Source organism: Onychostoma macrolepis, chromosome 02, assembly GCF_012432095.1.
Source record: "Onychostoma macrolepis isolate SWU-2019 chromosome 02, ASM1243209v1, whole genome shotgun sequence".
Taxonomy (NCBI): domain Eukaryota; kingdom Metazoa; phylum Chordata; class Actinopteri; order Cypriniformes; family Cyprinidae; genus Onychostoma; species Onychostoma macrolepis.
This window is the reverse complement of record NC_081156.1, coordinates 2,053,221-2,066,196: the sequence shown is the minus strand read 5'-3', so window position 1 is coordinate 2,066,196 and position 12,976 is coordinate 2,053,221. Positions and strand designations below refer to the sequence as shown.

At 39.5% G+C, this 12,976-nt stretch overlaps 1 protein-coding gene across 6 annotated transcripts in view; it reads right to left on the bottom strand.

Annotated features, from left to right (window-relative positions):
* Positions 1-9,914: 9,914 nt before the first annotated feature.
* tnk2b (tyrosine kinase, non-receptor, 2b) overlaps positions 9,915-12,976 on the bottom strand; it is a 122,558-nt gene continuing 119,496 nt past the window's right edge. For all 6 annotated transcript variants that reach the window (XM_058761785.1, XM_058761804.1, XM_058761794.1 and 3 more), the window contains one exon: positions 9,915-11,538. In XM_058761785.1, coding sequence (XP_058617768.1) covers positions 11,532-11,538 — 7 coding nt within the window. In that variant the 3' untranslated portion in view covers positions 9,915-11,531. The remainder of the gene's footprint in view (positions 11,539-12,976) is intronic.

Below are 12,976 nucleotides of genomic sequence, written 5' to 3'. Positions count from 1 at the left end.
ATAGAGACATAAGGAGGAGACAGAACATGCACAGACACAAGGACTGAGGTAGGGAACACAGAAAGTTCATTGACGGCCTTCATAGCCGTGACAGGACAGAACGACAGTTCATTGACAGCCTCCATAGCCGTGATAGGACAGAACGAGAGTTCATTGACGGCCTCCATAGCCGTGACAGGACAGAACGAGAGTTCATTGACGGCCTCCATAGCCATGACAGGACAGAACGAGAGTTCTTTGACGGCCTCCATAGCCGTGACAGGACAGAACGTGAGTTCAGGAACAGCCCTTCTGGCTGCGACAGGACAGGACGAGGATTCGTAGATGGCCTCCATAGCCATGACAGGACAGGACGAGAGTTCAGGGATGGCCTCCTTGGCCGGAACAGGACAGGACGAGGAATCAAGGAAAGCCTCCGTGGCCGTGGCAGAGCAAGACGAGAGTTGGTGAGTGAATACCACTGACACCTCCGGAGGTTCTGCAGCGATTGCCGCCACCTCTGGAAGTTCTACAGTGGTAACAGTCTCCTCGACCGCAACTCGACAGACCGAGAGAACATTGCAGGGCGCCACCACCATACAAGAGGCTGAGGTGAGCCCCGCCGCTTCGGGAGGTTCTGCAGCGTGTGCCGCCACCTCGGGCAGTTCTGCGGTGGTGTACGCAGCCCAAACGCAACATAAAGCAATTCCCATCAGGGGAAGCGCTTCGGACAGGGTAATATGCAAAAGAACAGGAGAGTTAGAGTGAGTGGGTTTGGGGATACCAGCTGCGCGTGCAGACACCAGCGGTACATCCCTCAAACTAGACATCAAATCAGGATAATGGGAGACTGACCTTGATGATCTGGGTGTGTCAGCCCGGACGTGACCCGACTCTGGAAGGTCAGCGGAGACGTGACCCTGTGACTCTGGAAGGTCAGCGGAGACGTGACGCTGTGACTGGAAGGTCAGCGGAGACGTGACGCTGTGACTCTGGAAGGTCAGCGGAGACGTGACGCTGTGACTCTGGAAGGTCAGCGGAGACGTGACCTGACTCTGGACGGTCAGCGGAGATGGGACGTGACTCTGGACGGTCAGCGGAGACGGGACGTGACTCTGGACGGTCAGCGGAGACGGGACGTGACACTGGACGAGCAACTGTGATGTGACTTGACTTTAGGAGATCCGCTGTGATGTACTGCTGTGACTCTGGATGAACAGCTGTGACGTGCTGCTGTGACTCTGGACGAACAGCTGTGACGTAAAGTGACTCAGGACGAGCGGCCGTGACGTGCTGCTGTGACTCTGGACGAACAGCCGTGACGTGACTTGATTTTAGGAGATCAGCTGAGACGTGACTCGGTTGATGACGACCAACTGTGACTTGGCTTGACTTGTGAAGATCAGCTGTGTCTTGGCTTGATATATGAAGATCAGCTGTGACTTGTCTCGACTTGTGAATATCAGCTTTGACTTTGCTTGGTTCGTGGCGATCAGCTTTGACTTGATTTAGCTTGTGAAGATCAGCTGTGACTTGTCTCGACTTGTGAAGATCAGCTGTGTCTTGGCTTGATACATGAAGATCAGCTGTGACTTGTCTCGACTTGTGAAGATCAGCTTTGACTTGGCTTGATTCGTGGCGATCAACGGTGACTTGACTTGATTTATGTAGATTGACTGTGACTTGATTTAGCTCTTTACTGGCAGGAATGACATGACGGGGTGTTGTTGTGGCTGCCATTTTGTGAATGGGCTCCGGTGTCGCTGCCATTTTAGTCACAAACGTGGTGTTATTTTCCTCCTCCGCAACACCCACAGTAAATGAAGAGCCAACACGTAACAGAGCATAATCTAAAAACTGACTGAGTGAGGAACGTGGACCCTTACAAATAAGCTCTGATTTTAGTGGCTGATTAATGCCGTCACAGAAAAAATCTATCAAAACATCATCTGGAAAATCAGAATAATTAGCAATGTCTAGATACTCTTGGGTGAAGTCCTCAAGTGACCGTATACCCTGCTTGAGGGCTAATAATCGCCTTGAAGTGTACATACCAGGCCAGTATTACTCATGAAAGCCGCTGGATCCTTGCGTGGCCGAGTATTCTATAACGGGGCTGACGAGACGAGAGGCGTGCGGATCCATGTGCAGGCTTTTATTTACAGGCATGGTCAAAGATACAGGCAGGGTCGAAACAATGGCAAACAGGTATGGCAGAGACAAGACAAAGAGTAAACTTAGGGCAAGCGTGGGTCGACGATCAGCGAACAGTATCCAAAGGGCAAGACAGGAGAGGGGAACCAAAACGTCAGCGATAGTCCAGGCAGGGGAAAACACAATCCAACAAAGGCAGGCTAGGCTAGGCAAGGCAAGGCAAGGCAAGGCAAGGCAAGGCTAGGAAAACTAACGGGCTCTGTAGGGCAGCGATACGATACTCGGCCACGGGGGAGAGAATGTCCAGGGTTGAAATAGTGTGTGTGATTGGTGATGCTGTGTGATCAGGTGTGCATGTGATTGGTGCAATGAGATATTGGTGACAGCTGTGATCAGAGTGGGATGATGGGAATTGGAGTCCATGTGATGTGTGGTGTGAAAGTCCATGTGGTGACCTCTAGTGGTGAGTGACCGGGAGTGCAGACCAGATTCGTGACACTCAAAATGTTAGAATATTTACATTTGAGTTTGAATAAATGACCATCCCTACAGTATAAATTCTGGGTATCTCTTGTTCTTTGAAACCACAATAATGGGGAAGACGGCTGACTTGGCAATGATCCAGAAGACGAACATTGACACCCTCCACAAAGAGGGTAAGTCACAGAAGGTCATTACTGAAAGGTGTGGCTGTTTACAGAGTGCTGTATCAAAGCATATTAAATGCAAAGTTGACTGGAAGGAAGAATTTGGGTAGGAAAAGGTGCACAAGCAACAGGGATGACTGCAAGCTTGAGAATACAGTCAAGCAAAGCCGATTCAAACACTTGTGAGAGCTTCACAAGGAGAGAACTGAAGCTGGAGTCAGTGCATCAAGAGTCACCATGCTCAGACGTCTTCAGGAAAAGGGCTACCAAGCCACTTCTGAACCAGAGACAACGTTAGAAGCATCTTACCTGGGCTGTGGAGAAAAAGAACTGGACTGTTGCTCAGTGGTCCAAAGTCCTCTTTTCAGATGAAAGTAAATTGTACATTTCATTTGGAAATCAAGGTCCCAGAGTCTGAAGGAAGAGTGGAGAGGCACAGAATCCATGTTGCTTGAAGTCCAATGTGAAGTTTCCACAGTCAGTGATGATTTGGGCTGCCATGTCATCTGCTGGTGTTGGTCCACTGTGTTTTCTGAAGTCCACAGTCAACGCAGCCATCTACCAGGAAATTTTAGAGCACTTCATGCTTCCTTCTGTTGACAAGCTTTATGGAGATGCTGATTTCATTTTCCAGCAGGACTTGGCACCTGCCCACACTGCCAAAGGTACCAAAAGCTGGTTCAATGACCATAGTGTTACTGTGCTTGACTGGCCAGCAAACTCACCTGACCTGAACCCCATAGAGAATCTATGGGGTATTGTCAAGAGGAAGATGAGAGACACCATACCCAACAATGCAGATGAGCTGAAGGCCACTATCAGAGCAACCTGGGCTCTCATAACACCTGAGCAGTGCCACAGACTGATCGACTCCATGCCACGCCGCATTGCTGCAGTAATTCAGGCAAAAGGAGCCCCAACTAAGTATTGAGTGCTGTACATGCTCATACTTTTCATTTTCATACTTTTCAGTTGGCCAAGATTTCTAAAAATCCTTTCTTTGTATTGGTCTTAAGTAATATTCTAATATTTTGAGATACTGATTTTTGACTTTCATGAGCTGTAAGCTCTAATCATCAAAATTAAAAGAAATAAACATTTGAAATATATCAGTCTGTGTGTAATGAATGAATATAATATACAAGTTTCACTTTTTGAATGGAATTAGTGAAATAAATCAACTTTTTGATGATATTCTAATTATATGACCAGCACCTGTATTTCTAAAGGTGCTGTTGACATGAAATTTTCACCAGATGTTGGTAACAACCCAAGTAGTCCATACATACAAAGAAAACAATAAAAATACGTTCAGAAATTAAGTTCTGTGTAATAAAATGGAATGACCCAGGGAACAATTATTGAACACGCTTACTGAAATTGATTTAATACTTCGTACAAAAGCCTTTGTTGGTAATGACAGCTTCAAGACGCCTCCTGTATGGAGAAACTAGTCCTATGCATTGCTCAGGTGTGATTTTGGCCCATTCCTCCACATAAACATTTTTCAAATCTTGAAGGTTCCATGGGCCACTTCTATGAACTCTGATCTTTAGTTCTTTCCATAAATTTTCTATTGGATTCAAGTCAGGTGATTGGATGGCAATTCTAGCAGCTTTACTTTCTCTCTCTGAAACCAATTGAGTTTCCCTGGCTGTGTGTTTGGGATCATTGTCTCGCTGAGATGTCCACGCTCATTTCATCTTCATCATCCTGGTAGATTGCAGCAGATTTTTATCAAGAATGTATCGGTACATTTTTCCATTCATCCTTCCTTCAACTATATGAATTTTGCCAGTGCTACACCATGATATTTTGGGGTGATGTGCAGTGCCATTTGACCTCCAAGCATGGTGTGTATTATGGCATTCAAAGAGTAAAACTTTTTTGTCTCATTTGACCAGACTATATTCTGCCAGTATTTCATAGGCTTGTCTAAATGTTGTGCAGCAAACTTTAAACGAGCTTCAACAGGCTTTTTCTTTAGCAATAGAGCCTTGCGTAGTGAGTGTGCATACAGGCCATGGTGGTTGAGTGCATTACTTATTGTTTTCTTTGAAACAGTTATAAATGCTAATTCCAGGTCTTTCTGAAGCGCTCCACAAGTGATCCTTGGCTCTTGGACAACTCTTCTGATAATTCTTTTTACTCCTCTATCAGAAATCTTGCGAGGAGCACCTGTTTGTGGCCGATTTATGTTGAAATTATGTTCTTTCCACTTCCGGATTATGGTCCCAACAGTACTCTCTGGAACATTCAGAAGTATAGAAATCCTTCTGTAACCAGTTCCATCAGTATGTTTTTCAACAATAATGTTGCGAAGGTCTTGAGAAAGCTCTTCGCTTTTACCAATCATGAAATGTTTCTTGGGTGACACATTGGTCATGAGACACCTTTTTATAGGCCATCAGCTGGGACTGAACCAACTAATATTAATTTCCACTGACAAGGGGCAGGTTTGCTTTCTGATAGATTTCAGCTGGTGTCTTGGCTTTCCATGCCTTTTTGCACCTCTCTTTCTTCATGTGTTCAATACTTTTCCCCTGGGTCATTCCACTTTATTACACGGAACTTAATTTTTGAACTGATTTGTATTGCTTTCTTTGTATGTATGGATTACTTGGATTGTTACCGACATCTGGTGAAAATTTCATGTCAACAGCACCTTTAGAAATATATTTACTGAGAAAAATGGTGACGTGTTCAATACTTATTTTATCCGCTGTATATACTGTATACACACACACACACATACAACCCGAATTCCGGAAATGTTGGGGCGTTTTTTGAATTTGAATAAAATGAAAACTAAAAGAATTTCAAATCACATGAGCCAATATTTTATTCACAATAGAATATAGATAACATAACAAATGTTTAAACTGAGAAATTTTAAAATTTTATGCACAAAATGAGCTCATTTCAAATTTGATGCCTGCTACAGGTCTCAAAATAGTTGGGACGGGGGCATGTTTACCATGGTGTACCATCTCATCTTCTTTTCAAACAGTCTGAAGACATCTGGGCATCGAGGTTATGAGTTTCTGGAGTTTTGGTGCCATTCTTGCCTGATATAGGTTTCTAGCTGCTGAAAAGTTCATGGTTGTCTTTGACGTATTTTTTGTTTAATGATGCACCAAGCAGCCCCCGTTTCGGTTTCACTTTATTTTGATGGTCCCTTTAACACATTCTATTGACTATAAGTAATGTTGCACCTACATTTCTACTAACTCTCATTAGAGTGTTAGTAGTGTATTAGTTGACTGGTAGGGTTAGGGTTAGATTAAGTTGACACGTTCTGGCAAAGTTACTTATAGTCAGTAGAATATCTGTTGGGAGACCAACACAATAAGGAGTTAGTAGATATGAAGCAGACAGTCTACTAATACTCTTATGAGAGTTTGTTGATAAGTAGTTGCAACATTACTTAGTGTCAACAGAATGTTCAAAAGGGACCATCAAAATAAAGTGTTACCGAGATTTCTCCAGTTTCTCTGACTCTTTCGATGATGTTATGCACTGTAGATGATGAGATTTGCAAAGCCTTTGCAATTTGACATTGAAGAACGTTGCTTTTATAGTATTTCACAATCTTTTTAAGCACTCTTTCACAGATTGGAGAGCCTCTGCCCATCTTTACTTCTGAGAGACTCTGCCTCTCTAAGACATCCTTTTATAGCTAATTATGACCTGATGTGAATTAACTTAATTAATTGCTAGATGTTCTCCCAGCTGAATCTTTACAAAATTTCTTGCTTTTCCAGCCCTTTGTTGCCCCTGTGCCAACTTTTTTTAGACCTGTAGCAGGCATCAAATTTGAAATGAACTCATTTAGTGGATAAAAGTGTAAAATTTCTCCGTTTAACAAATGTTTAACATTTGTTATGTTCTCTATGTTCTATTGTGAATAAAAAAAAAGACCAGAGTTTGACGCCTGAGCCCCTGAGCTACATGCGAGTGCCACCTCCTACCATGGAGTCAGGGCTTGCCAACATGTCCGTCCCAGAACTAGAGCCAGTTGCCACTTTAATTCCAAGGCTGGAGGCAATCACCAGTCCATCACTGGATCTCTTGGCTTCACCGCTTGACTCCTCCTTGGCTGTGTGCTGCCTCAGCTCCGACATGGTCCATCATCACTAAAGCTCTACCAGGCTCCCTTGTCCCTCTGGCTACACCTTGGTCTCTCGTCACCCTGGTTTCACCACGGACTTCTGGCTGCACCTCAGCTCTCCACCCCTTCAGCTCCACCGGGATCCTCCTTCCCTCCGGTCCCACCTTGGTCCTTGCCAGGGTTTAAATTGGGCCGGGGCCGTCCGGGGCTAAGCACATAGACTCCAGGGCTCGACATTAACGCTTCATTAATGTCAGACAAGTAACATGATTAAAACATCAATAACCAAAAATAACTATGTAAACACCAAAATGCAAGTATTATTCTGATTTTATTACATTTAGAGTAAGTGGCGAATAGTGGATATAGCTACTGTATATAATGCATCTATTGACAGTATAAGGTTGCGCTGCTGAGGCGAGGTTCACGCAGCCTCTCGAGGAGAAATCAAAACACACAACACTACGAAACTCAGCATACTGAGGTAAAAATTCAAAATGGAAAGTTTTTATATTTAAAATGCAGTTAGTTAGGCAACATCACTCACCATTACGACTGTTTAATAGTTATATAAACAGTTCAATGAGCAAATACAGTAATATTAGGTCACTTTTTTGGCGGAACCACAGCGCATCTCAAAGCAACCATCCGATTCATTGCTGAATGATTCAGTGTTTTGAACGAATCGGTTGAGTCAAAATATCATTAGCCCATGCATAAACATCTGATGAATCTGACGTTTGAACGAATCGTTTGAATGAACGTCTCAATTACTCCCTCATTAAACGCTCACTTTTTAATTTAGTTTAAAAGTATAATTTCCACCATTTCTTGTTTGTATATTCAAACATTTTTTAAAAAGAATCTCATAATTTAATGTAGTTGTATTTTTCAGTGTAAATGATTTAATTTGATATAGATAATAACAATCACATTATTATAATTGAATTTATAGATCAAATGTAAGGATTTGAAATGAAAGTTAATGAGATTAGTGGAAAAATGCCCTCTATACAGGTAAAAAAAAAAAAAAAAAAAGCTCTTGGATAAAATATTTTAAAAAAAACATGCAGATTTATAGCCTATGTCACAGCTGATAGAAACCCGATGAGAATATTGCATTAGAATAAATCATATTTGCAAAAAAACAAAACACACACACACACATAATACATATATATTTCCATTGTCCTCATTTGTAAGTCGCTTTGGATAAAAGTGTCTAAATTACTAAATGTAAATGTATATATATATATATATATAAGCTCGATACCATAGAGCCCCCCCCACATAACAAATCCCAATTAATCCCTGGTCCTTGCTCCCTCTGACATTCCCCCATTCTGCCAGTACCCCATCACCCTGGGTTGTTGTCTCTGCAGTTTTGTGGAGAATTCTGCCTGTTCAGTCCTTTGTCAATTCTTGTCTTGTATTACTGCTGTGTAAGTATTTATTGTCCTTGCATATCTTCTCTTAGTGGATTAAAAGTATCTCGACAGAAACGAGGGAAATTAGTACATACACAGTACATACAGTAGTACATATTTAGAATATATGTTTATATATCTTTAAAATAATGTTAATATCTTACTATTATGCTAATTACAATTATTAATATTAGATCCTGAACAAAAAAATATAAATCTAACCTATAAATATCTTATATTTATCAAATCATATTTATTTGATAACTTATGGGATACAGAACTGTATCGCACCATAGTGGCTAAACACTCACCTTTTTTTTCTTTTTTTACACGGTTTTAAAAACCACGTATGAATCACAAACCCATACATTCCAGTATATCAAAATACTATGCCCTGACTGAGCATGCCCTCTTCTTCCACTCTGGTGACACCAAATAGTGGCCTGACCGTGTACCACCTTGGTGTTTCTCTCTCCCGTTTTTAACTTTACAACTCAATGCTAGCTGAGAGTTTCTATGCATGCACCACATATGAGTGACTGTTAAATAAGTGTTTCCTATGAAAAATATCAGTTATTTATAAACAGATAGTATCTGATTTTGGGGTAAAAGTATTATGAATGAATTATGAAAACAACATAAGAGTACAACAATTCATTGGCATCTGAATGCATTAAACAATTTGCCAAAATATGTAATAAATCAACACATAGGTGACATGCAATGTGTAAACGAATACACAGTATGGACCCGTTTATGATTATGTTTTACTTCTGTTGGAATATTATGTAGACAGCTGTCGGCATTAGAAAGCATGGCATTTTGAATATGCAGCCATTGTGCAGGTGTGGAATCATGCAAGCTATGCCAAAACACAGCATCCTCCATATTCTAGGTCAGGGGTTTTAGGAGTCCCAAGAGTTTTTAAAAATTTACTTTAGGCTTTCAAAGTTGCCAATCAAATACTTTTAATGTACTTTTTAACAAACTGAACTTGTTTTTAATTTTACTTTGTAAAAATAGGTTGGTCATGAGATTATGAATTTTATTGGCAACCCTACAGGTCTATCTCCCTTTCTTGTACCATCAGTTTAAAAATAGTTTGTACTTAATATCTATTGATAAATCTATAATTTACTGTATAAATTTGAATTGAAATTTTCTCTTCTGGTTTATACCAGCGAGTCAAGCCTGAGACCAGAAGAGGGTTAAATAAGAATCAAACCTCGTGGTCTTGACTTTTGTCATGAAATTCTGGTTTTGGTCATGACTACAACACTGGTTTATACATTTCTCATTAATTGTGAGAAGACAAAAAATAAAAACTTAATGTCAACCCCTCACACAACATTAATAAATGGGTCTGCATTAACATTTATAGCTGTCTTTATATCTTGACAAGCAGATCATCATACTTTCACTAAAAATAAAAAATGTAAAAAAAATTAAAATAAAAACCTACTAAAATGTTAGCTAAAACTACAGTACATGGTATTTGGCACTTCATCACTGTAGGGTCTTTCAAAAAGCTTCACCAGTCTGGGGAAACTCCATGTTTAAGAGGAAGAAAGAAAATATTAAGACACTTACATAGAAAAAGATAAAAAATAATCATTTTAATAAAAAATACATTTATATATTTATATTATATACTATAAATTGTGCATCATTATGCTTCTTACACATTTAGGATATCAAGGTTCTAATTGTAAAGCTATTCAGAGCAAACCTTTTGAGCACATAGGTAGACTAGACGGAAAAAATAACTAATGATCATGAACAGGAACACATTGTTACTGGGCAACTCACTTCAGTTTTCCTAAAACTATAACAGCATAAAGGTAAGACTAGGACTAGCTTCCACTCTGGACTAAATCTTCAGATGGTTAGCATTGTAGCAGGATGGTGTTTGCCATTGTAACAAATACTATAAGTCCCATTCTCAGATTGCTAGGATGCAGGAGAGGATGGTAGACAGCGTTCCATCATGAACACAGAAGCAGCATCTATGTGAAATCCACACATACGACACTGAGCATTCACAAAGCAAGAGTGCTAACAGTCAACACACACCACTGTTACACTGCTATTCAGTTGTACAGAGAAAAAGGGTGTCTTACTTTTAACATCACTGTGGGTTCATTTGCATAAATTAGTCAGAATTGTGTTATTCATTGGTCACTTTTCAAGCAGATCTATTTATATAGACAGGCAGGTTAAAAAAAAAAAAAAAAAAAATCATCTTACTGCGGATTGTTATAATGCCAACAATGCCACATCATCACTGTACAACTTTATAGAAGCTACTATTTGAAACTAGTGCTGTTCCAGAGAACAATGCAAATAACATGTTGTAAGTTGTGCTTTGTGAAAAACAGTCAGTTGTCCAATTTAAAATAAGATGAGCGCAAGAAAAGGTTCACTTATTTGTGCTTTGGTGGTCTTTTCTGATTCTGAAAGCTTGATTTTCCAAGGTTTTGTCTTTACTTTCAGATTGGAAGCAGCATTGTGCAAATCAACATAAAAAAAGTTTTGTGACACCAGCACAGTCAGTTGGCTTACAAGGAGTGATCCATAGTGATTCATGAGCAAAGTACAAAAATAATAATACCAAACATGGCAGAGACAGGGTCTTAAGTATGTCAACATGGGTGACAAAAGATGATAGTTCAACATGAAGGTTTTTAACATATACATAAATTCAACATATATACAACATTTGAACTAGGTCAGGATTCAAGAATTCTTACTGTTACAGGTGACAAACAAAACAGATTAAATTAAAAAGGCAAATGGAAAACTGACAAATAATCTGATAAAGACCAACTCAAATCAGATGCATATGTATAACCAAAACATCTGAAAATATATACATACTTAAAGGCTTTCATAAGCCTGTTTATACACCTCTTGTTCGTAAAATTACAATGAAAAAAATCACAAGCAGCACCTTGTTTTCCATCTGTTGCTATCAACTGGAAAATAAAAAGCAGGTTCTTTAAATTTTGACCTGTGAACTCTGTATTGCACCCTAGAGAAAGATTTCAGGAGGAGCACAGTCACTGCCTCATGTATGCACACACTCTCTCACACACACGCACACACACAAGTCAGATCTGGAGGTAAAATGTGCTAGGATAGAGTCCTGATTGGCCCTCAGTGTCCCCTTGGTGCTCTCAACCTTCTTTTAGGGCATGAGGCTTTTCCAATGCATCATCGTCTGCAAAAATTGAGAAAAAAAGAAGATTTGATACATAAAATTCACACAGCACTTGACAATAGGTAGCTAAACTAATACATACGATGTAATCAAAAACAGGACACAGGAAAAATAGAAAAATTTGCATTATAATTAAGAGCTACACAAAAATGCCAGGAAAGCATCTTGAAATGCAGTCTTGCACAAGCAAATAGTCAAAGTGTACAAACTTTTTTTTTTTTTAATACTGGCAGCAAAAAAAAAAAAACAACAAAAAAAAAGTGCTGACTTTGGATTAACACGCACATGATTTTTTTTGTTTTGTTTTGTAGACTCAGCCCCCTGTCTGGAAGTTTTCTTACAGCAAAAGTGTCTACAACAGATTGCAATTGAGCACAGAAACTAAAATTGATTAAAACTAAGAATGAGAATCGCTATGGTTATTGACTGAAATTAATTTAGAGTTTAATAAAACATCTCGGTACAGGTATGGTTTCAAAAACTGAGGTTCAGGAAAAATTCCCATGGGGAAGGGGAATTCCTCAATAGTTTAGTTTGAGTTTAGCTTTGAGTTTCATGCAGTGCAGTTTGGGTTTAACATTTCCACTGGTCCCCTATTTCTGGATTGAAGGTTCTTCCTCGCCAATAAATCAGTGTGGGGAGTGATGTCAGTACTAGGAGACTTTGACTTACTATGATGTGAATTTGTCTATATAGCTTCATTTGAGTTGAAACTTTCACCTTTTCTGACTTGTATAACAGGTATTTGTGAAGCTAAAGAGCCTCAAATTGCATTTACAGGCTAAATTCATCTACAAACAGCTGTATTTCAGTGACAATTTAAATAAGACAATTTTATAGGAGATAATTTACTGTACTGCTGCTTTCATTTTTGGTGTGAGAAGGATCCAACATTATAAAATAAAAATTAATTAATTAAAATAATCACTACGATATACATAAAAATAATCACTATAAATGTATCATGGAACATAGGTTATATGTTCTGCTAGTTCTAGTCAAATCTGGGATCCCAAATATGCCACAACTTTAATCATGACAAAAGTTGTGTAGTTGTCTAATGATGAAAGACCACAACAATTCATTTATGGCCCTTTGCTTAATCTGCTAATGAGAAATTATTCTAATTGACATCAATAATAGATACTAAATCAGGTCATTATGTCATGCTGTTTTCCATGCTCAACTAATATTGAGTTATTTAGGAACGTTCTTTTACTAGCTCTGAGAAAATATAAAATAGACAAATGTGTGTCACTGACATTTTCTAGAAATGTTGATTGACTGTAATATACGGCAATCCAATGTCTGCCAGCTGTCCACATTCATCTATTCAGCTCATGTGATCACTAGGAAGCCAAAGTCACGTAGTAGTAATGCCACTGCCCACACTGATTTAATCAAAATCGTAATAAAATAGCCATGTGAACATGCACAA